This window comes from Talpa occidentalis, unplaced genomic scaffold (genome assembly GCF_014898055.3).
Source record: "Talpa occidentalis isolate TD23 unplaced genomic scaffold, MPIMG_talOcc4v2.1 talOcc4.14, whole genome shotgun sequence".
In the NCBI taxonomy this organism is placed as follows: Eukaryota; Metazoa; Chordata; class Mammalia; order Eulipotyphla; family Talpidae; genus Talpa; species Talpa occidentalis.
Genome location: NW_023601433.1, coordinates 87,639,794 through 87,659,603, shown reverse-complemented (window position 1 = coordinate 87,659,603; position 19,810 = coordinate 87,639,794). Strand labels below are relative to the sequence as shown.

The 19,810-nt window shown below is 58.7% G+C and overlaps 2 protein-coding genes across 7 annotated transcripts in view; one reads left to right on the top strand and one right to left on the bottom strand.

Moving 5' to 3' along the window:
- Positions 1 to 3,067, top strand: part of RILPL2 (Rab interacting lysosomal protein like 2) — a 16,670-nt gene extending 13,603 nt beyond the window's left edge. For 2 of the 3 annotated variants that reach the window (XM_037511285.2, XM_037511287.2), the window contains exons 4-5: positions 1,060 to 1,150; positions 2,463 to 2,501. In XM_037511285.2, the coding sequence (XP_037367182.1) occupies positions 1,060 to 1,114 (55 nt within the window). In that variant the 3' untranslated portion in view covers positions 1,115 to 1,150; positions 2,463 to 2,501. Of the gene's footprint in view, positions 1 to 1,059; positions 1,151 to 2,462 lie in introns of all 3 variants that reach the window. The other variant, XM_037511286.2, reaches the window with a different exon arrangement.
- Positions 2,982 to 19,810, bottom strand: KMT5A (lysine methyltransferase 5A). 4 transcript variants are annotated; one of them, XM_037511283.2, is made up of 7 exons: positions 15,006 to 15,105; positions 14,102 to 14,258; positions 11,302 to 11,521; positions 10,890 to 10,977; positions 7,047 to 7,106; positions 6,085 to 6,275; positions 2,982 to 4,778 (listed from the first exon to the last, which is right to left on the bottom strand). In XM_037511283.2, the coding sequence occupies exons 1-7, from the start codon at positions 15,099 to 15,101 to the stop codon at positions 4,568 to 4,570; spliced, it is 1,023 nt and encodes a 340-aa protein (XP_037367180.1). In that variant the 5' UTR covers positions 15,102 to 15,105; the 3' UTR covers positions 2,982 to 4,567. The 4 variants fall into 4 exon arrangements, with proteins under 4 accessions (XP_037367180.1, XP_037367179.1, XP_037367177.1 ...); XM_037511282.2 differs by lacking the exon at positions 15,006 to 15,105 and adding an exon at positions 19,782 to 19,810 and having other exon boundaries at positions 4,546 to 4,778; XM_037511280.2 differs by lacking the exon at positions 15,006 to 15,105 and adding an exon at positions 15,330 to 15,360 and having other exon boundaries at positions 4,546 to 4,778.

Genomic DNA, 19,810 nt, shown 5'->3' with positions numbered 1-19,810 from the left:
GTGGACAGCTTCATAGGTTGCGTCTTAACCCCTTGCACCACCAGGGAGGCCCTGGAGCGTGGTCTTTTGACGAGAAACGCAGCAACTAGTAACACATGGCCTGCAGGAACAGACTTCACTTCTTTCCCCTTCGCCTTCCCAACTCCTGCTGCTCCCTCCTAGGGAGCCTGTGGCTGCCATCCACAGAGGTCAGCCTACCCACTCCACAGAGCAGGCGAGAGCAGGCAAGAGTGGGGAGGAGCTGGCTCTGTGGGTGCAAACCCCCGTGGGTGGGTGAGTCTAAGGTGGTCACCCAGGGCAGGGAAGCCCACAGGTCAGATGAGACCACCTGGAGCCAGACCCATTCCTGCCTTCAGCAGATGTTTACGGAGGGCCACTCCGGGCCAGAGGTGGTGTTAGGCGCTGTGAACAAGCCCCTCCACTCGGGGGCTGCATTTCAGTGGGGGCCAGAGTGAGCTGGTGAGGAAACCTGTTCCCAGGACAAGGTCACATTGCCAGGACCTCACACCCTGTGAAGGTTGCAAGCAGGGTGCTGAGAGGGAGGTCGGTTGGGGTTACTTTATATTTGAGGATTCCTGGAAGGCTTTGTGAGAAGGTGACACTGAAGCTGAGACCTGAAAGATGTCAAAGGCCTACGGGAAGAGCACTGCTGGCAGGGGCACAGCGGGTGGAGCGCCTGAGGCGAGGCACCTGTAGAGCAGAGGCCATGTGGCTGGAGCAGCAAAGAGAGTAAGGGGGGTAGGTGGGGGGATCATCCAGCCGCTGTGAGGGATTAGGCCATGGAGTGACATGACCACGTGTACAAACATAATGGCTGCATTATGGAGAAAGGGAGGGAAGGGAGGAGGTTTGGGGGCCAGCATGGAAGTGGGGCCAAAGGGTGTTTTTCCCAAGGAAGGTAAGAGGGTGAGTGAAAGAGCATCCAGGTGCCCCGTCTGGTTGTGGAGGGCTTCCACTGGTTGAGTATCCCACTGTAAGGAAGCTTCCAGAAGGTATCCACTACTGGTTTCTTTCTGAGGGAGTTCTTTGGGTCACTGCTTTGGCGTTTGCTCCTGATAGAGTCTGTGCACAAACTGAGCACCGCGTGGGGCCACTCCCGTGTCGGGCAGCCTGACAGAACAGCTGCCATGGATGAACGCCTTTCCGGGAAGTAGGTGATTCATCTCTCTTTTTTTAAGATTTATTTTATTTATTTATGCATACAAGAATGGGGTGTATTGTACGGGGGAATGAGAGGATTCGCCAGAGACATTGGGGAGCAGAACTGGTGGATCTAAGAACTGAGGGGAGCAGCGGGGAGACAGGAGAGGTCTGCTGCTCATGTGGGTCAGCTCCGTGACTGGGGATTGAACTCAGGCTACAGTGGCTGGTGACTCTGATAGTGCTGAGGCTTAACCCCTGTGCCACCAGGGAGGCCCAAGGATTTCATCTTTATCCTGAGGAAATGGGCAGCCCCGAAAGGATTTAAACTGAGCAATGACTTGCTCGGCTCCACAGAGTGACATGGTCATCCTGGCCTCTGTGTGAGTGGGTGACAAGGAGGCTGCTGAGCCCATCTTGGAAGCTTGCACAGGGTTGGTGGGGGGGGAGTGGCCATGGAGATGAGAAGAGGTGACCAGGAGCGTGTTTGGGGCATCATGACTACAAGAGAGCAGGTGGGGGTGGGTGAGAACAGCTACCAGGTTCCTGGCTTGATGACTGGGCAGGAGGGGGCGGGGGGCGGGGGGCAGCCAGGTCCAGGGGGCAGGATGGCTGAGTCATAGCTTGTGTCCTAATGGTAGTCACGGGCTCCCCCAGCCCTTGACTGGGGCAGATGCCAGCACTGCCCAAGGGTTTCTCTCAAGAGCCGGATCCCAGCTCACTTCCTGGCCTCCAGTCTTTGCGTCTTTCTCATAACTGGAAACAGCACCGCGGTTGTGCTTGGTGACCCCCAGGACATCTTTCTTCCTTTTCAGAACTCTGCCTCTGAGTGGGTAGACACCGGAAGTGCGGTGTTCCCACCTCAGGGCCTGGCCTTCACCTAAGAACTCTGCGTTTATCTTTGCTCATTGCAGATGTCTGTTTTATTCACAGCGAAGACCTGTAGGTAACAGCGAGAAACCATCTCCTCCCCTACAATAAAACCTCCTGAAATTAAAAAAAAAAAAAAGGAGGAGGAGTCGTCGCGCTCCCTCTGTGGGCATAGCCGGTGGTCACGCAGGCTCTGGTCCAGGGTCTGGGTGTGGCCCCCGGCCCTTCACCGAAGCACATAGGACTGTTTTCCACATCAGTCTCATGAGGAAGTGCAGGCGGCAAGTTGTGCCGGCAAGTTCCACCAGTTCTGCTCCCCGTCTCTGGCGAGTGAAGGCGGCAAGGCCCTAAAGGAGCCGATGCCACAGGGAACCCAAGAGCCGCTCACAGTTTTGCCAGGGTTTCCGCACCCCTTGCCTCACTGTTTGCTGAGCCCTCTGTCTCTCTACCAGGTTCTCTTTCCGGTCAGGGAAGCAGACATAGATGGAAGGCCATGATGGAGGCAGCCGCTCGCACCTGGAGGACAGACCCCCAGTGGACCCCACTCTCCCTTCAGCCCACGTGCACACTGCACTTGCCCACCTGTCTCCCTCCGAGCCGCGCGAGGGGGTGGGCCTCGGAACCGCAGCACTGGACACCCCGAAGGCTTGGCCAGGCCAGGGTGAAGAAGCACCGAGAAACCAAGGTGGACGGAAGCCCAGCAGCCACCTTGGCCCCTGCTCCTCTGGCCCACCGTGGCCTGCCCCACAGTGCAGCGGAACCCACCCACCTGCAGCCAGACTGCGGTCACCCCGCTGATGCTGTGAATATTTGGTTTTGCTGATTTTAAGTGATTTTGTATTAAATGTCTTTTATACTTTCCACAACTATTTCCCGTCGCCTCTTTGGGACATGCCCGGAGCCGCTGCGTCCGTCTGTACATATGTCTACACATAGCGGGGCCGAGTCGGAAATCCCAGCCCTGCTCTCTCCCCCTGCCACCTTATAAAAAACAGACACATAGGTAGCCTCGCCTGGCAATAAATATTTTAATTTTTCATTTTTATGATGACAAATAGTTTTCAAGTTTATTCTTTCTCTTTTAAATACAAAGCTAAACCACAAACAGGTACAACCAAGACATGTATCTCACATCTGCACACTCCCGTCGGATCCTCCTCCAACTGCTGACCACTGACCAGGCAAGTGTGGGCGGGGGGAAGACTTTCTTAGGTAGCACCGTGGTGAGGCTGGGGTGGGAGGGAAGGGGCCGGGGATGACAAGGTTGAGGACAGGCCCTCATACCTGTGTTTCCATTCACATTTACCTGGGAATGGGGGGCCAGAAGACCCTAGGATTGCAGGCTAAGAGTGAGCATCAGCCCCCCTTTGGGAGGGAGAAGGAAACCACCTCCTCCTGACGGCACACGGAGGTGAAGACTCACCCTTAGCCGTGAGCCCTGGGCCCTGGGCCCGCTCCCCTGGGCTCCTGCACACCCCACTGCCTTTCTCTGAAGCGGGAGAGGTGGCTGGGGCGGGGGTCCGGTCTCAAAGCCCGTCGTTCATGGCTGCATCTTTGCAAGACGAACACCAGGAGGTGGGACAAACAGCCTGGACAGGTCTGGAACCTTCAACCCAGCAAAACTGGATGAGGGGTGAAGGGGAGGACTGGGTAAGTAATTTCTGGTCCCACTACAAAGCTTTATTTTTGATTAGAATAGAGTACCATCTCGAATCTCTTCTACAAAAACCAAAAGCCAAAAAAAGAAGAAGGGTTAAAAACAAAAAACGCAGCCACTTCACTCACTTCAAGTCCTATATACACGTAAGTTGTTTTCTGTGGTTTTTTCTTTTTTGATTTTTATTTTTCAAAATAAACTCAGTGTTCACATTTCTATAAAGAATGAACCCAGTTTTGGGAAGCCCGGCCCCGGCAGGGGTAGGTCAGCCACGATTTTCCCTGCCGGCGTCAACTCGGATGCTTCAAGAGGCCCAGCAGAGCGGCAGCCCATGGAAGAGGCGAGTCCAGGCCGGCCAGAGTCCCGGCCACCGGGTTGGTTAAGCTTTCGAGAAAGCAGAGGGGAAGACTAACTTACAGCGAAACCTTTTTAAAAAATATTCATTCATACACTTCCATGTGTGCCTGTTGAGGCCTCAGGAAAACAAGAGCTTGGGAGCAGCCGGCCAGGCCGTTGCGAGGCTGCGGGGGACGGTCCGGCTCCCCGGCTGCAGGCAGGAGAATCGCCCCGCTTCCTAGTTCCTATTTGATTCTTTCCTCTAAAACCTGTGCTGAGTCTTTGACTACATGCACGGGAAGCGCAAACGCTCAACTTGTATGCAAAAAAGGTACAAAAACAACTAGAATACAAAAGTTTTGGTAATATAAGGCCATCTGTTCAAGTCCACCTTGGAAACCTGTAACAGATATTTAAATACTACAGTGAAAAGGCATCTTAATATACTTTTTAAAAACATCTGAAGTAATCTGCTAAGATTAAGTGTGTGTAAAAAAAAATTTTTTCTCAATTCCCTTTGAGGGCACTTTGTCCATGGGGGGTGGGGGGGGCGGTGGCGGCGGGTCAATGCTTCAGCCAGGGGTAGGCCTCGATGGAAGCCCTGCTGCGGTCACCGTAGTCGTACAGTAGCTCCTCTCCGGCCTCAATGTCGCGCGAGGCGATGAGGATGAGGTGGGGCACGCCGTCGATGTCGTGCAGCTTGGTCTGGCAGTTCCCACACTTGCTGTGGTTGATCAGCCTGCCCAGGCGGTTGGTCTCCCTAGTGGCGTCCACGCTGGTGGGAGAGGGGAGAGGGGAGAGGGTGACGGTGACCCAGAGGCTTTTGAGCTCAGTCAGGGCCACGCTGGCTCTCAGCCCTGTGGGTCACAACTGAGAGCCGTGTGGGTTCTGTTTCCTCTTTATTTTGGGGCGGGGAGGGAACAATTCAACTCAAAAAATGATCTCTGGCGCCTCCCCAGTGGCGCAGCAGTTGAGTGCTGGGTTGCGAAGCTGCCCGCAGCCTCTGCAGCGCCGGTTCGATCCCCGGCCACCAGGCGAGGGTCCCGCATGGCACACAGACCTCTCCTGCCGCCCGCTGCTCCCCTCAGCAGTGTATTTCGTCAGTTTGCCTGCTCTGCTCTGTTCCCCGCTCTGGCTCTGGTGAATTCTCTCACCCTCCCACGCTTCTCACTGCACCCAGTGCTTGTATAAATAATAAATAAATAAATCTTAAAAAAAAAAAAAAAAAAATGATCTCTGCAAGTCCAGATGGTACTGGGCGGGTGCTTGAGGCAGGGTTGGAAGCTCAGGAATGCAGAGGCTCTTTGTGAAAGCCTGTGAGGCAACTCTAGAGTTTTGTATCACAAATAAGTGCATAAAAAGCAACTTTGCTGACAGCGGGGAAGGTGTGCACACAGTGTGCGTGCAAGCGTGTCATTTTGAAGGAATCTAAAATAAAGTCTAATGAAAAAACATTAACCACACTGGCCACATGGAACAAGAAGCATGAGCCACATGTCCAGGGAGGGGCCAGGAGAGCCTCTCATAGGCTCCAGGGACCCTTCTCCCTGCCTGCCCACCTTCTCCGTATCCGGGACTGTCCCCACTCCGAAGATGGAAGGGGTGGGGCGCAGGGCTGCCTCACAGCTCAGGAAAAAGGCAGCAAGAAGGCAGGGAGGGCCTCCCCTGGTGGCGTAGGTGGTTGAGCGCCGCGCTGTGAAGCTGTCTGCAGCCTCTGCAGCGCGGGTTTGATCCCAGCCAGCCGGTGAGGGTCCCACATGGCGTAGCAGACCTCTCCTGTCTTGCCCACTGCTCCCCTCAGCAATGTATTTCGTCAGTCTGCTTGTTCTGTTCCCCGCTCTGTCTCTGGTGAATCCTCTCACCCTCCCGCACATCTGGCCTATGCCCTGGTTCTTGTATAAAATAAATCAATAAATCTTTAAAAAAAAAAAAAAAAAAAAAAGGGCAGGGAGGCGCTGGAGCAGCAGCAAGGGCCGGGCTGCTCTCCAGGCCACAGCCTCGCCAGCAGTGCCCGCACCTGCCGAGATTGGCGAGTCCCCCTGCCCAGCGGGCAGAAGCCACCAGGGCCCTGGGGGGCTTACCAGTAGGTTTTGCTCAGGTACTGGAAATAGTACATGTAGCAGCCCGTGGAAGGGTCCTGCGCGTACAAAGCCTCCCGCTTCCTGGCGTCAGTGATCTCGATGAGGTCCCCGTGGTACTCCACTACGAACTCGCCCCGTGAGAACTGCTTGGTGGCGATCACGCCTCTGCCTTTGCCGTCGATGAGGTCAATCTGTTGGGAGGTGATGAGCCAGAAGGTAGGTTCAGAGTAACAGACGCCCCCAGCGGGCCGGCTCTCCAGAGGGATGGCAGGGCCAGGGTTCTGGGTCCTCCTGTTATATTCTGTACTTTACTGTCCTGTTTTTCATCACTCTACCTTCAGTGGGGTCACAGGGGGGTTGCTGCGGGGCCCAGACTGAAGCTCAGCCCAGAGGATGGGGAGAAACCCCTGGGTTCTAGCCCAGATCCACCTGGGAGGGCTACTCCCCTCACATCCACCTGGATGGGTTTGAAATACACTGAAATAAAGGTCAACTTCTTGGGCGTTTCCTTACCAGTGCCTGGGAAACAGAATTTAGGGAAAATTTATGAAGCGCTTCCCAAGCATCATGCTCAGTGGAAGCAGCCAGATTCAACTACGTTTTCTTACCCCACTCACAGGAAAGGTCCGGAAAAGGGCCCAGGGGAGGCAGAAGCAGGTTGCGGGGGAGGGAGTGCTAGTGGGTGTGGGTTTCCAATTAGGACGATGGGAAAGTTGCAGAACGAGACAGCAATGACGCTTTCACAAGGTTGTGGATGTAACGAACGCCACTGAACTGCACGCTTGCAAACGGCAGTAACGGCAAATTCTGTGTCTTATGTATTTTGCCACAAGTGAAAAGTTAAGTTTCTTCGGGCTTACATGTCACCTAAAGCCACCCCCAGGCTGCTCGGTCCCCACAGGCCCGCGGCGGCCCGGGGCTGGAAGCACCTGGCACCAGGGGCATGAAGGGGCTGCGCTTACCTTCATGCCTTCTTCCTTCCCGCTCTCAATCAACTCGTCGATTCTTTTCCTTTCTTCAGACTGGGAGGAAGTGGGGAAAGACATGACGGGAGCCCCTGAGGCCTCTCTCCACCAGGAGCCCAGCCTCGCAGTTCCCCAGGAAGCCCAAGGCTGGACGCGCGCCTCACGGCCCCTCACCCCACCTCATGCGGGCCATTGGCCACCCGGGGTTCAACGGGACCAGGCGGTGTGTGAACGTAACATCACTGATGTCTGAGCCGGGACGTGCGGATGGAGCCCGCCCGGCTGACCCACAGCTCGTCCCTCTGGTCTGCACCGCTCGTGCTCCGCCCCTGAGCCCTGTCTCCACGAAGTCCTGCACCCCCCACCTCGGCCCACCTCCACCCCCAAGCCAGGGCCCACTCTGTGTCGGTGCCCAGGACCCGGGGAGCCCAAAGATAGTCCAGAAGCCTGCCGGGCTCGCCGGCACCCCAGCCAGCACCCCTCACCCCAGCCAGTGCCCCACACCCCAGCCAGCACGGCCCCCACACTGCGGGCACTGGCCTCGGCCCGGCGGGGCTCTCCAGTCCCTGAGTCCATGGGGTCCAGGTCTCGGCAGTGTTAGAAGGGACTCACGGGTGCTACTGGACACCCCACTGGGCAGCCCCCAACCGAGGCCCCTCCTGCATGCCTGCTGTGCTGTCCGGCCGGGCCAAGCCTGGGCTCTGGACCCCGCCGCAGGACCTGGCGGGGCTCCGGGTGGCCGCTGACCTCGCCCGGACCCGCAGCAGTCAGAGGCCTCTAAAATGTAACTGATGGGGGGGGGGTGTGAACCAGTACCCCCAATCATATACAATGTTGTAAATCAACAGTAACCGCAATAAAAAAGAATCCAACTTCAAAACAATAAAATAAAATTTCAGAAACGTAAACGAGATCAGGCCTGGTCCCTGCTTAGGGCCTCCCGGGCCAGGGCGGCATCTGCAGCTGAGAGGCTGTAACTAGGGAAAGGGGAAACAAGGGTCCCCCAACGGCTGCTCGGCGCTATTTAGGCTCCCCTAGGAGTCCAAAAGAGCCCCCAAGTAAAATATTTCAAGAAGGAAAACAGGCTTTCCAGAGCGCCCCCTGCTACCTGCTTAAACCCACTTAGCGGAAGGCTGCCCGGGCGCAGCGGCACTGAGGCTTGAACCTCAGTTCAGAGCCAGGCTTGAACCTGCCTCAGGGCCTTTGCACTTGCCTGCCCTGAGGCCCGCCCTCTCCACCCCTCTCCACCCACTGCCTGGCTTCCCTCCCTCCCTTCCAGGCACTGCTGAGAAGGCACCTCCTCAAAGAAACTTCTCCAGTAATGACTGTTGCGATGACCAAGGCTAAAGCAGCCTTTGCCCAGCCCCACTGCCACACTGCTCTCTTATTAACTCCACCTCAGAGCACTCTCTGAAATTATCTTGCTTTTATTTTTGTTGTTTCATTCCCGGGCTCCCCATGGGAGCACAGGCTCCATGAATACAGGGGCCTGGTTTTGTTTGCTGGGGATCGCCTGGCTTAGGCTGGCAGTGTCTAGCACACAGCAAGGCCTGGAAGCAACACGCCCCGCCCCCAAACACACACCCCTGCACACGACTATCGTGCTGAAAAATTAATTACAAGTGTGTAGAGACTGGTGAGGAGTACAGCAGCTGGGAAAATGGGAGCAACTGCAGGAAACTCGGGTAGGTGACCAGGGATTTTCCTGCCATAGCTGAACAAGGCTGAGTCCCTGCTAGAGCCCCTGAGTGCTGGTGCGCAGAGCTCCGTCTGTGGGCTGAGTTTTGGGACATGCTCTGGGCTTCCCAAAGAGACTCCCAGCGGGCAGCAAGCCCACCCAGGACAGGGGCAGGGCCGGGGGTGGGGGTGTCTGGAGGCAGACCAGTGGGAGGTAGGCAAGTTCTGAACCAGGGTAGAGCCTGCCAACAGGAAGGAGGGACACACAGCAGACTGTTTCGCACGTTGGGCCAGGGCTGGGCTGGGGTGACGCCAGGGCAAGGCCACAGTCCTTGCCCAGTGCTGACTGTCACCCCACCCACAGCCAGGCCAGTGAGCTAAGAGGCTCCCACAGCAAGAAACGAGGGGCTTGGGGCATTGCTCCAAGGCCTGGTTTCCACCCTCTTGGTCCAGCCTTGGCCCCTGGCCCAGCCCAGTCTGCTGTCCTCAGACTCAGTGAGGTCTCTGAGAGGCTTTTAATTTCAGCCTCTCCCCCGGCTCCCCATACCCTCTTTACACCCCGCCCCTCTAAGCCTCGCCTAGTTCTGTCTGAAGGGCAGTCAGGTCAGGACTGACCTCATCCCTTGAGCAAGGCCAGCTGCCCCAGGTTTACCTGTGCGGCCAGTACTGGCTCCACCACCCTGGCCAGTGGGCAGAGCCAACACCTCAGAGGCAGCATGGCATCTGGAGCCAGAGCAGCTCCGCTGGGCCCACAGACCAGGCTCCGGGGATGCGGGGGTCTGCTCCCGCCCACTCGACTGCTGCAAGGCCCAGCAGACCTGCATCACGACCCATGGCAGCCTCGCTCCTCCAGACAAAAAAGCCCTTGTGTTTTCATTAAAAAGGCAAACTCACTGCCCCTCCCCCATGACCCCCCCCCCCCCCCGGCCCAGGGGAGGCGTCCTGGGTTCTGGGGCCTGGCACGCAGGGCCCTCTGCAGTGCTGTCTGGGGCCCGGCACGGCCTCCCACTGCAGCCAGCACGTCATCACAGCTCGTCCTGGCCCAGAGACACTGCCTTTCTCAGGAAATAACACCAAAGCTTCCCGGGAGTGGAGGGTGAGGGAGTGGGGTGGAGAAGGGGCCCCCTTTCTGATTCCTTTTTTACTTTTGGTGCCAAGACTCTGGAACAAGCCTCTTTGATTTCTTTTGACGAAGCCTCATCAATTCAAAGAAACAAAAGAGAGACTAAGAGTCTCGGTGCCTATAGACTCAACGTACAAAGCATCTACATGAGGCTCCAAACGCAGCAACTGACAGAGCCACGGGCTCTGAGCACTCTTGAGCACTGCTCCCAGGCTGAGGCTGCTCTGGGGGGGTGTGAGTATAGGGGGGTGACCCAGTTGGGCTCAGTGGGGGGAAGCCTGGGCTGCAGGGCCCGCTCAGCCCTGGGTTCCTTTACAGAAAGGCACTGACCACACCTCAGTGAGCAAATACCACGGCACTGGCTGGTGTGGGACGCCATGGGCAACGCCCACATGTCCCCATCCCCTGAGCTCGGGCCTGTTCCCACAGGTCCCAGGCTCTGCAGCTGGGGCAGGGGGACAGAACAGAGGCATTTCAGTACTTAACAATCCCAGCAAGCAGTAGTGACAACACTAAGAGTTAACCGGCACTGCCCTGGTCCAAGTGCACCCGTGTTTTCACGCAGGGAGCCCCTCAAGGCCCCCACTCAGGGCTGCCAGATCTTCCCATTTTACAGAGAGGGCGGCCGAGGCACAGGGCAGCTAGGTAACCAGCCCAAGGTCCAGTCGGTCAGGGCTCCCAGGCCACAAGTGTTTACCACCCAAGACATTCCATAGGGGCTTCTGGACAGCAGACAGACAAGCCCCCGAGAGGACACACAGCTTTCCCTGGGCCCCAAGCTCCAAGGGGCAGCCAACAAGTCCTGGCAGAGGGTCCTGAGGGAAATGCCTGCCAGGCTGTGGTCACGGATACACTCTAACCAAGACTTCTGGTGGCCCCGAGGGATATGACGGCGCCCAGTGGATCAGTACTGAAGGCCCCGAGGCAAAGGGACCTGCCGTAGGGTCACACACACCCGGCGCGGCCCACATGGCCACCCGCCCCACACGACCGTCCACCCTGCCCCTCCAAGCACTGCTGGTCAGGCCTCATGACACTACCTGCAGCTCCGCCTTGCTCTTCCTGGAGCTCCTTCGAACAGGGTAGAAATCCGTGAGCTTGCGGTTCTGCTGTGATTTTCCTTGAGCTCTGGGGGGGACATGGGACACATGTTAGCACCAAAACCACTCCCACCCAGAAGGCGCGCGACCCCTTGGGACCCAAGTCAATTCAACATCTGTGGCTACCAGCGGGCCTGCCGCGCGGCGGGGTAGGGGCACAAGCCCTGGACCACCACCCAGACTGAGAGGCTGGCAACTGACAGCGTGACTGGTGACAATTCTGTCTCTGAGCCTCGACTGGAGAGGCGAACAGCATACACGGCTTGGCCCGCCACCCCGAGACCCACTCAGCGCTGCTGGGGCAGAGGCCGGGGCTGCCTGCTCAGGTGGGGCGCCTCCAGGAGGCACTTACTTTCTCCGAGGGGACTGTTTGCCCCGGACGGGCTTTTTGAGGGCAGGCTTGGCGACAGCTGCATTAGGGGAGTCACAAGACGAGGTTGGGGTTTTTGGAGGTTCTGCTGCTTCAGGTTTTTGGTTTGGAAAAGGTGCCAGGGGGCCCCTCCTGGCGTCTTTGAGCTTCTGCTCCTCGGACTTCAGTGTGCTTCGGATTGCGTTCCCGGAGTTCCTTTTCTCTGCAGGCAGGACAGACAGAGGTTTACTCTGGGCTCTCTGGTGCCCCATTTCTAGACTGTCCATCGTATTCTAAGATGGGTTCTGAGAAGACGCCCGTAGTGTGCCAGGCAGCCGCACCCTCGCCTCCTAGGTCCGTGCCCACTGAGGGTCCTTGTGGAAGCAGTGTTCCCCTTAACTTCTGCACCTGGCACTGGGCAGGGCTCTTGGTTTTGTGCTTCCTGATGTGGGAGAGGCCTCTGAAGCAGAAGCACCACAGCCAGCAATACTGGCCGGAGCTCCTGATCAATAGCTCTCAGGAACTGGGCCGCAGGCCTCAGAAACAAAGCCAAATTCCTAAAGAGTGGGCCAGTGCTGAGGACAGGAGGAAGGTCAGACAGCAGAAGGGCCTGGCACACTGCGTCTCAGCCTCCTCGACCAGAAAAGTCCCCGCTTCTGACGGGCGGAAGGCCAGCATCCATAGTGGTTCTATCATGGTGCCCGGACACTGGCCAGTGTTTTGAGGGTCGCTGGGAATGACGTGCTACTAAAAATAGTTCTGGAGCGCCAGTGTTGGTGACCTATTCGCTCCTTGAAAAACGATCTACTTTTCAAAACCAAGTAAACCACGCAGGAAAGTAAAATGGCCAAGTCAGCCTGCAAGAGTCTGGCGGTTCCTCAAAGAGTTAAACGTGGAATTACCATATGACCCTGCAACTCTACTCCTAGACGTCTATTAAGGGAATTAAAAACATATGTCTACACAAAAAACTGCATATGAATGTCTGCAGAAACGGACTCCTAAGAGCCCAAAAGTGGAGACAAACCCACTGTCTACACGGAGGACAGGCACGTACGCTGCGGCCCATCCGCGTGACAAGCACGATCCAGCCGAGGAGCAGTGAAGCCCCGACCCCTCCACAGCGTGGAGGAGCCCGGAAGTCCTGAGGCTGAGTGAGAAGAGCCAGACACGCGAGGCCACATACTGTAGGACCCCGTTTATAGGAAACATCAGAACAGGCAAAGCCGGAGAGAAAGAAAGTAGACCGGTGGTTGCCTCGAGCTGGGAGAGGGAGGGCTGGGGGTGGCTGCTAATGGGGATGGAATTCTTCTGACGGTGATGAAAATGTTCTGGAATTAAGACAGTGTGATGGCTGCACATAGCTGTGAACACGCGAAAAACCACTTAATTGTACACTTTAAAAGAGCAAATTTTATGACGTGATTTCTATCTTGTTAAGAGTAAATATGTCATAATCTGTCAAAACCCATCCAGACCGCTCTCATTCCCTCACCCACAGCCAACTTGAGAGGAACCAGAGGGAGCTGAGGCCAGGGCACCAGGCATAAGCCTAGAGGGCAGGAGGCCCGGGATCGTCCCTGTCACCGCAGGAAAAAAGTTGAGAATCATAGACAAGAGTCTGGCCCTTGGCGTCTCCTCTAAAATTCGAATCACTGACATTTATTAACACTGTAAGCGCTGAGTAAGCCAGCTTGGGAATAGGTCACTATTTGGGACAATTCACATTCTGCCCTTTCCAGACAGGATGCAGCACCAACTGACAACCATTTAGAGAGTCCCGTGCCCAGTCTCCACGTGGCAGGGGCTGTCCTCAGTGCGCAGCCATGGGGAGCCGTGGGTGGGGGTGGAAGAAGGGCCCATGTAGGGAGCGCTTCACAGAGCCTTTCTCATTCAAGTGGCTACTGACCTTCAGAACAGCCCCTGAGGCAGGACGTCTCCCTCTGCCACTCCAGGACTAGCAACCTGCTGGAGGTGCCTCCCTTGAAAGTGGCAGAGCTAGGACTGGGGGCCCGAGTCATCTGAAGACCTGCCGAGAGGGTACCTACCCCCTTGTGCACTGGGGAAACCAAGTGGAAGGCTGGGTCCTGCCCCTGGTTCTCAAATGTGGCTCCAGAAGCTGGGCTGAACCATCACTACAGCGCTTTCCGCCAACCAGCACAAAGCTGCCTTGTAGGGAGCCGCTGGGAGATGGAGCTCGGCTTCTTAAAAGCAAGTTTTAATTGAAGGCGGGCCTGGTGATTTGGGGGAGAGTCCATGCTTTCCACTGCAGCTTTAAATGGCAGCATTTGGATAAGAGTGAGATTTCTACGAGGTTTCCGTTGGTTTTACAGGGGCAGGCAGCATTTTCTGGTGACTGTATTTTTTTGAGCAATATTTCAACGGCATCTCATGGCTGAGTGTGCTGCCTCAGAGCTGCACTAATGCCTGAGTGGGAAGAAACTTTAGGGTGAGGTCAAGGCCATCTCACAGAAGGGCAGTCGCCTCCCTGTGTTCAGAGTAGCCGGGATGGCAGGTGTGGGGCTGTGCGACCTGGGCTCAGGTGCATTATCTCTGCACCTTGGCAAGGCTGAGGCTGGAAGGACACGCTAACTCTGGTGAAGGCAGGAGAACCTGTCAGACCACAGGGCGTGGCCCTGGGACAGGCCACTTTGCCCCTGCGCGGGGGGAGGCAGCAGGGCCCAGGGAGGCAGAACATGGCTGGAGCCTTCCCAGCGCAGCTTTGACAAAGCTGGAAACACGTTAACACACGAGCATCCTGGCGGGGAGAGCGTCCGCAGGCCTGGCCGGCTCAGAGCCTCACCTTCTCGTTTCCGGTAGACGCCCGCTAATGGCTTCCCCTGGCATTTGACTTCGTGGTGAGCCACTGAGTTCTCTTCCTGAAGGGGGGAGCGCATTCCGGAGCATTTGTTGGGGCTCATGTAGGAGTAGATCTTTGACTGCCCGGCAAACACATTCTCCTACAACGACAAACAGGGATTCTGAGAGAGGCTGGAAGAAGATCCCACAGCGCGTAGCAGGGAAGGGGCGCCGGGAATACAAAAGCCAGAGCAGACAACACCCTCCGGCGCGGGCTGGGCTCCCAGGGGAGGCCGCCCCGCGGAGCAGGGGGGCGCCGCGCGCCCCCCAGGCCCCGGGAGGCGCGTCCTGAGCACATGTGGCCGCGGCCGCCCTCTCCCGGGGCGCCTCTGGCCCCGGCGCCGCCCCTGAAGGCCCGCGGCGGGAGGTGACCGCCCGGCAGGAGGTCACAATGGCCCAGGGTCAACACACCCAGAATTTGAGGGGCTGGGGGCGCTGCAGGGGCTCCCTTCCCTCCCGGCGGGGCTGAGGCAACTCGGCACGGAAAGGGGCCGCGTCCACCCCTCCGGGCCGGGGTGCGCGGGAGGGGCCGGTCCTCCTGCCCGGCCGCGCCCGTGCGCCCCGCTCGGCCTGGGCCCGGCGCCCCCGCTCGGCCAGGGCGGCGGGCGGGGCGGGCTCCGGCTCAGGGGGCGCAAGGGCGGGTGCCCCGGGCCCGCGGCGGCCCCAGCGGGGGGCGGGAGGGGTCCCCGGCCCGGCCGGGCCTCCCGAGGCCCCAAGCGCCGGGGCGCCCAGCGCGGGCCGGGCGGCGGGCAGCGCCCCCAGGTCGCGGCGGCGGCGGGCGGCGGGCGGGGCCCGGGGCGCCCACGTGCTCGCGCCCCCCGGGGCGCGCGGGGGCGGGTCCTGCTTACCCCGTCGGTGCGGGGCCTGCCCGGGCCCCTCCGCTCCGCCATCTCCGGGCCCGGGGCCGTCGCTGCCGCCGCCTCCGCCGCGCGGGGCCTGGACATCTTCCTGCCTGGAGAGGGACCCGGGAAGCGGGGGGCGCTCAGGGCGGCGGGCGGCGGGCGCGGGGCCGCCGGGGCGCCTCCCCGCAGCCATGTCCGCGGGCCCGGCGGCGCGGCCCCCCCGGCCCCCGCCCGCCCCGCCGGCCCCGGCGCCCCCCGCCCCGCCCGGCCCGGCCCGGACCCCCACACCCCGGCCCGGCCCGGCCCGGCCCGGCCCGGCCCGGCACCCACCTGCAGCCCGGCCGGGCCCATGGCGGCGCGCCCCGCGCCCTCGCCCTCGCCGCGGCCCGGCCACCAGCGCCGCCGCTGCCGCTGCTGCTGCTGCTGCCGCCGCCACCAGCGCCGCCGCGGCGCCCCGGGGAAGGGCCGGCGGCGCCCCACGGCGCCCCCTTCCCCCATGGCCGCGAGGACGCAGGAGGGAGGCGCTGCGCGTCCGCCGCCGCCCGCGCTCGCGCCGTCCGCGGCCGGGCGGGGCTGCGGGGGCGGCGCCGGAGGCTCCCCGGGAGGGCGGGCCCGCAGCTCGGGCTCCTCGCTCGGCTCGGCTCGGGCGCGCCCCCTCGCGCCGCTGGGCCGGGGCCGGGAGCCGGGGCGGGGCGGGGCGCGGGGCGGGGCGCGGGGCGGGGCGAGCCGGGCCGAGCCTGCCGGGCCGGCAGGGGAGCCCCGTTTCCGAGGCGGCCCGGGCTCTGGGGGCGCGGGCTCTGGGGGCGCCGGCCGCTGGGCCAGGGGGGCCGGGCCCGGGGGCGGCGCTCGGCCCGCGGGGCCCGGAGCCGGGGCGGCGGGGAGGTCTGCGGGAGCGTCTCCGCCGGCCCAGCCTCAGCCCCAGCCCCGGGAGGCCCGTCACTCTCCTGTCCCCACGGACGGACGGGGAACAGCCCGAGAAGGGCGCGGCCCGGCCAAGTTCTCAGAACTACGGCCAGATCCCCCGGGTCCCCCCCGGCCGCCGGCGCCTCCTTCCCAGCCTCGGGACTTCTGGCCGCGGAGGAGGGAAGGAAGGGTGGGGGGCGCGGATGGCCCTGGCCGAGGAGCTAGCAAGCACCCCCTTCTCGGTGCCCGCCGAGAGCCCGGGAGCCCCGTCGCTGGCGGCTGCTCAACGCCGGGAAGCCATGCGGGCGCGGCCCGCTGTGCTCCGGAGATGCGGTGACCGCGGCCTAGTCGCCCCCCCATGTAGGCCTCCGTGTCCTCCGTGCATGAAGCACAGAACTTTGAATTCCGTAACTTACCCAGAGGTCCTGCCAGCACCCGCAGAGAACAAAACGAAAAGCTGTCCCTTTCAGCAGCTCCCGCCCCTCAGGAGAAGACTGAAGGAATGGAGGGCTGGGGCTCCCAGATCAGCGGGGGCATTAGCAGGCTTCGGGGCAGAGCTGGGAAACTCCCCCTCACCTGCGCAGCCCCCACCCCAGCCACTAACCCCGTGGGGCAGGGTACTCTGGCCACTTGACTACCCAAGAGGATTAAAGTGACAATCTGTGTCACCCAGGTTCTCCAAAATGGTGTCTGTTACACCTGCAGGGCAGAGAGGTTTTGCAGCTTGTCTCTAAACCATCAGGAAAATCAGGATTTGCGAGCAGGAAGCAGCCCAGCAGATCATCTAGCCCACTGCACTTGCTATTTTAACACCTACCCGGGCCACCCACATGCACACGTAGTTATGGCCATAGCATTTTCTGCATTTCCATCCCCAAATGCTGGGGCTATACATTAACATACAAGTGTAGCTCCTGTTCCCGGGGAAGGGCCAGTGGCACCCCACGACACCCCCTTCCCCCATGGCCCGCACAACGCCAGTACCTAGAAGATGTCATACCAATCATCCAGTGTAACTTTCAAAACAGCCTTTCCTGGGGCCTCCCTGGTGGCGCAGGGGTTAAAGACACAGCACTGTCAAGCATCGCCAGCCACGACCAGGGAGGTGGCCCACAGGGCACAGCAGACCTCTCCTGTCTCATCCGCTGCTCCCCTCAGCAGTGTCTGTCAGTGTATCTGCCTGTTCTGCTCCCCACTCTGTCTCCGGTGAATCCTCTCAGCCCCCCACATCTCTGGCCTGTACTCCAGTCCTTGCACGCATAAATAAATAAATCTTTAAAACAAAAAACAGCCTTTTCTTTCTCTGCACAGGGCGTATTCTCTGCACAGGACATATTCATATACATAGATATGTGTGTAAAACAGACTCATCAACAAAAATAGAAACTCTTAGTGTTGCCCAGGATCTCATAGGAAAAGCATTCAATTGCAATGATACTAATAGCTAACATTTACTGGATGTTTACCAGTGTAGGCCAGGTAACAATGTACGAATTAATTTAATCTTCCCAATAAGGGATGACCAGTTACTATTCCTACTTCACAGATGAAGAACTTGAGGCTCAGGGAAGATAAAGCTCAGCACCTGCCTGAAAGCTGCTGACAAACTGCTGGAGCTGGACTCTGAACCCAGTTATGCCAGATGCTGGACAAGGGTGCTTTACTGTACTGGGTGGACACTGCTTCCCTTGACTCAGACAATGAAATACCCAGTCAGTCCATTCAGCAAACACTTATTGAGCACCTACTTTGTTCCAGGCCCTGCGCTATGAACACCACAATGAACACAGAGACAGAAAGAGCCCAGAGGTGCCAGAAGGGTGCTCAGGGCCCATGGGAGGGCTGTGGATTTGATCTGCTGAGAATGGGGAAGTTGGGGGTTGGGGGAGTAGTGATCATACCATTAAAACCTGTGTTCTTGGGGACCACTCTAACTGCTGAGGGATAATAAATCAGAGATGGTAAGGGTGAAAAGAAGGCCAGTTGGAGGCCACTGACAATGCCAGTAGAGATGGAGAAAAGTAGATGAATTGATCCTGATCTCATGAACATATTTGAGGTTGTAAATACTGTAATATTTACAAGATTGTAAATATTTACACGATTGTAAAATGTCATAACCAGAAGAGTTGTGTGGTATCTGGATATTTTGTTTGTGTAACCAAGCAGGGAAAGCATCAAACAAGACCACTTTTCTACAAGAAAAAGACTGCAAATGATTGGATATTTACAATACTAAATGCCTGATTGCATTGTTTACAAGAGGAATGAACTCAGAAATAAATAATTTCTACTAATTCAGGGGTTAAGTGAGCCAGTGAGAATCACTGACTCATATATGACAAAGGTGATGTGTAAGCCTGCTGGGAAACACTGGTCTTCGCTTTGCCCCAGTAAAGGAGGAGGAATAGAACAAGCAAAGACACAGAGTTTGGACAGTGACTGTGGACAACAGCTTCCACCTCTGAAAAAACGGCAATAACAATTTGTAAGAATGAGCTGAGATAATGAAATGTTTGGCCCTCCATGCTGATTATTATTTGCACCGATTAAGCATGTACAAGTATTTCAATGGCAAAGTGGTTCGTTTTATCCACCCCTACCTTGGAATAATTAAAACAAGCTATTGTTTTTTCAATGTACTACTGATGAAACAGGTAGCTTAAATTTGCTCTGATGGGAAAAGTAAAACAGAAAAGCAAAGTTTTATTAAGATTTGTCTAATAGTAATTTAAAAAATGAAAATATTTCTCAAATAAGTTAGCCAGCTACTATTTTTTTTACAAGTGGGGTACAGGCCAGAGTCGCAGGCGGGTGAGAAGATTCACCAGGGAGAGCGGGGAGCAGAACAGGCAGACTTACCAAAACACACTGCTGAGGGGAGCAGCGGGCCAGACAGGAGAGGTCTGTCTCTCCGGGTGGGTTGCTCCAGGCCCGCAGCGGACAGCTTCACCGGGCAGCGCTCAACCCCCTGCGCCAGCTACTACTAAATGCACGTTCAGATGCTTAACAATTTTCTGAAGAAAGATACTCATCTAAATTTTCTCTGCGGATGGGATCCTGAAGCTCTTTCAATTTCACTATGCCTCATTTCTTAACAGAATCTGGGTAAGCCTGGTCCCCAAAGACCCTGAAAGGATGCTGGGAGCAAATGATGCAACTGGGTGCAGGCCTGCAAACAAAGGCCCCATAATTATTTGCTGAATGAATCCTTATTTTCCTCATTACTGCTGCAGGAGGAGCAGTGTCACGGCAAAGTCCCACCGACACGGACCGCTTGGCATTGTGAGAAAACTGTAAAACCTCAACTTCTTTTTTAAAAAACAACAAGTCCACTCAACCACCACCCTCAAGTTTTTGCTCAGAGCCAAGAGGCTGCGAGGACCGGCGGCCGGACAGCCTGACCGCGCGCCCCGCGCCCCGCCGCGCTGACCGCAAGCTCGGCCCGCGGGGCCCTGCGGCGGGGTGCGGGCGGGCGAAGGGCCGCCCCGGGGGCGCCCGCGGCCCCAGCTCGCCCCGGGAGGCGGCGGGCGCGGGCGCGGGGGGCGGGAGGCGCGCCCCCGACGTGGGCGACCGCCCCGCGGAGCCCCGGGCCGGGCAGCCTCGCCCCCCAAGACTGCGTCCGGGCAGCGTCTCCCCGGGCTGCCCCGCGGGGCGCTCCCAGGAGGCCGGGCCCGGCCGCGGGGCCTCGGCGCCCGGGAGCGGGGCTCGGCCGGCGCCGCGCACAGGGGGAAACCGAGGCACGGCAGCGGGGCGCCCGGGGAAGGTTCCACGGCCCCCGCGCCCGCGCCCGGGGGGAGCAGCCCGCAGGGGGACACCCCGCCGCTCCCGCCGCCTCGGCCCCGCGGCGCGGCGCCCGGACGCGCCCCCGGCCAGTACCTCTCGCCATGGCCCGTCCGCCGCGCCGC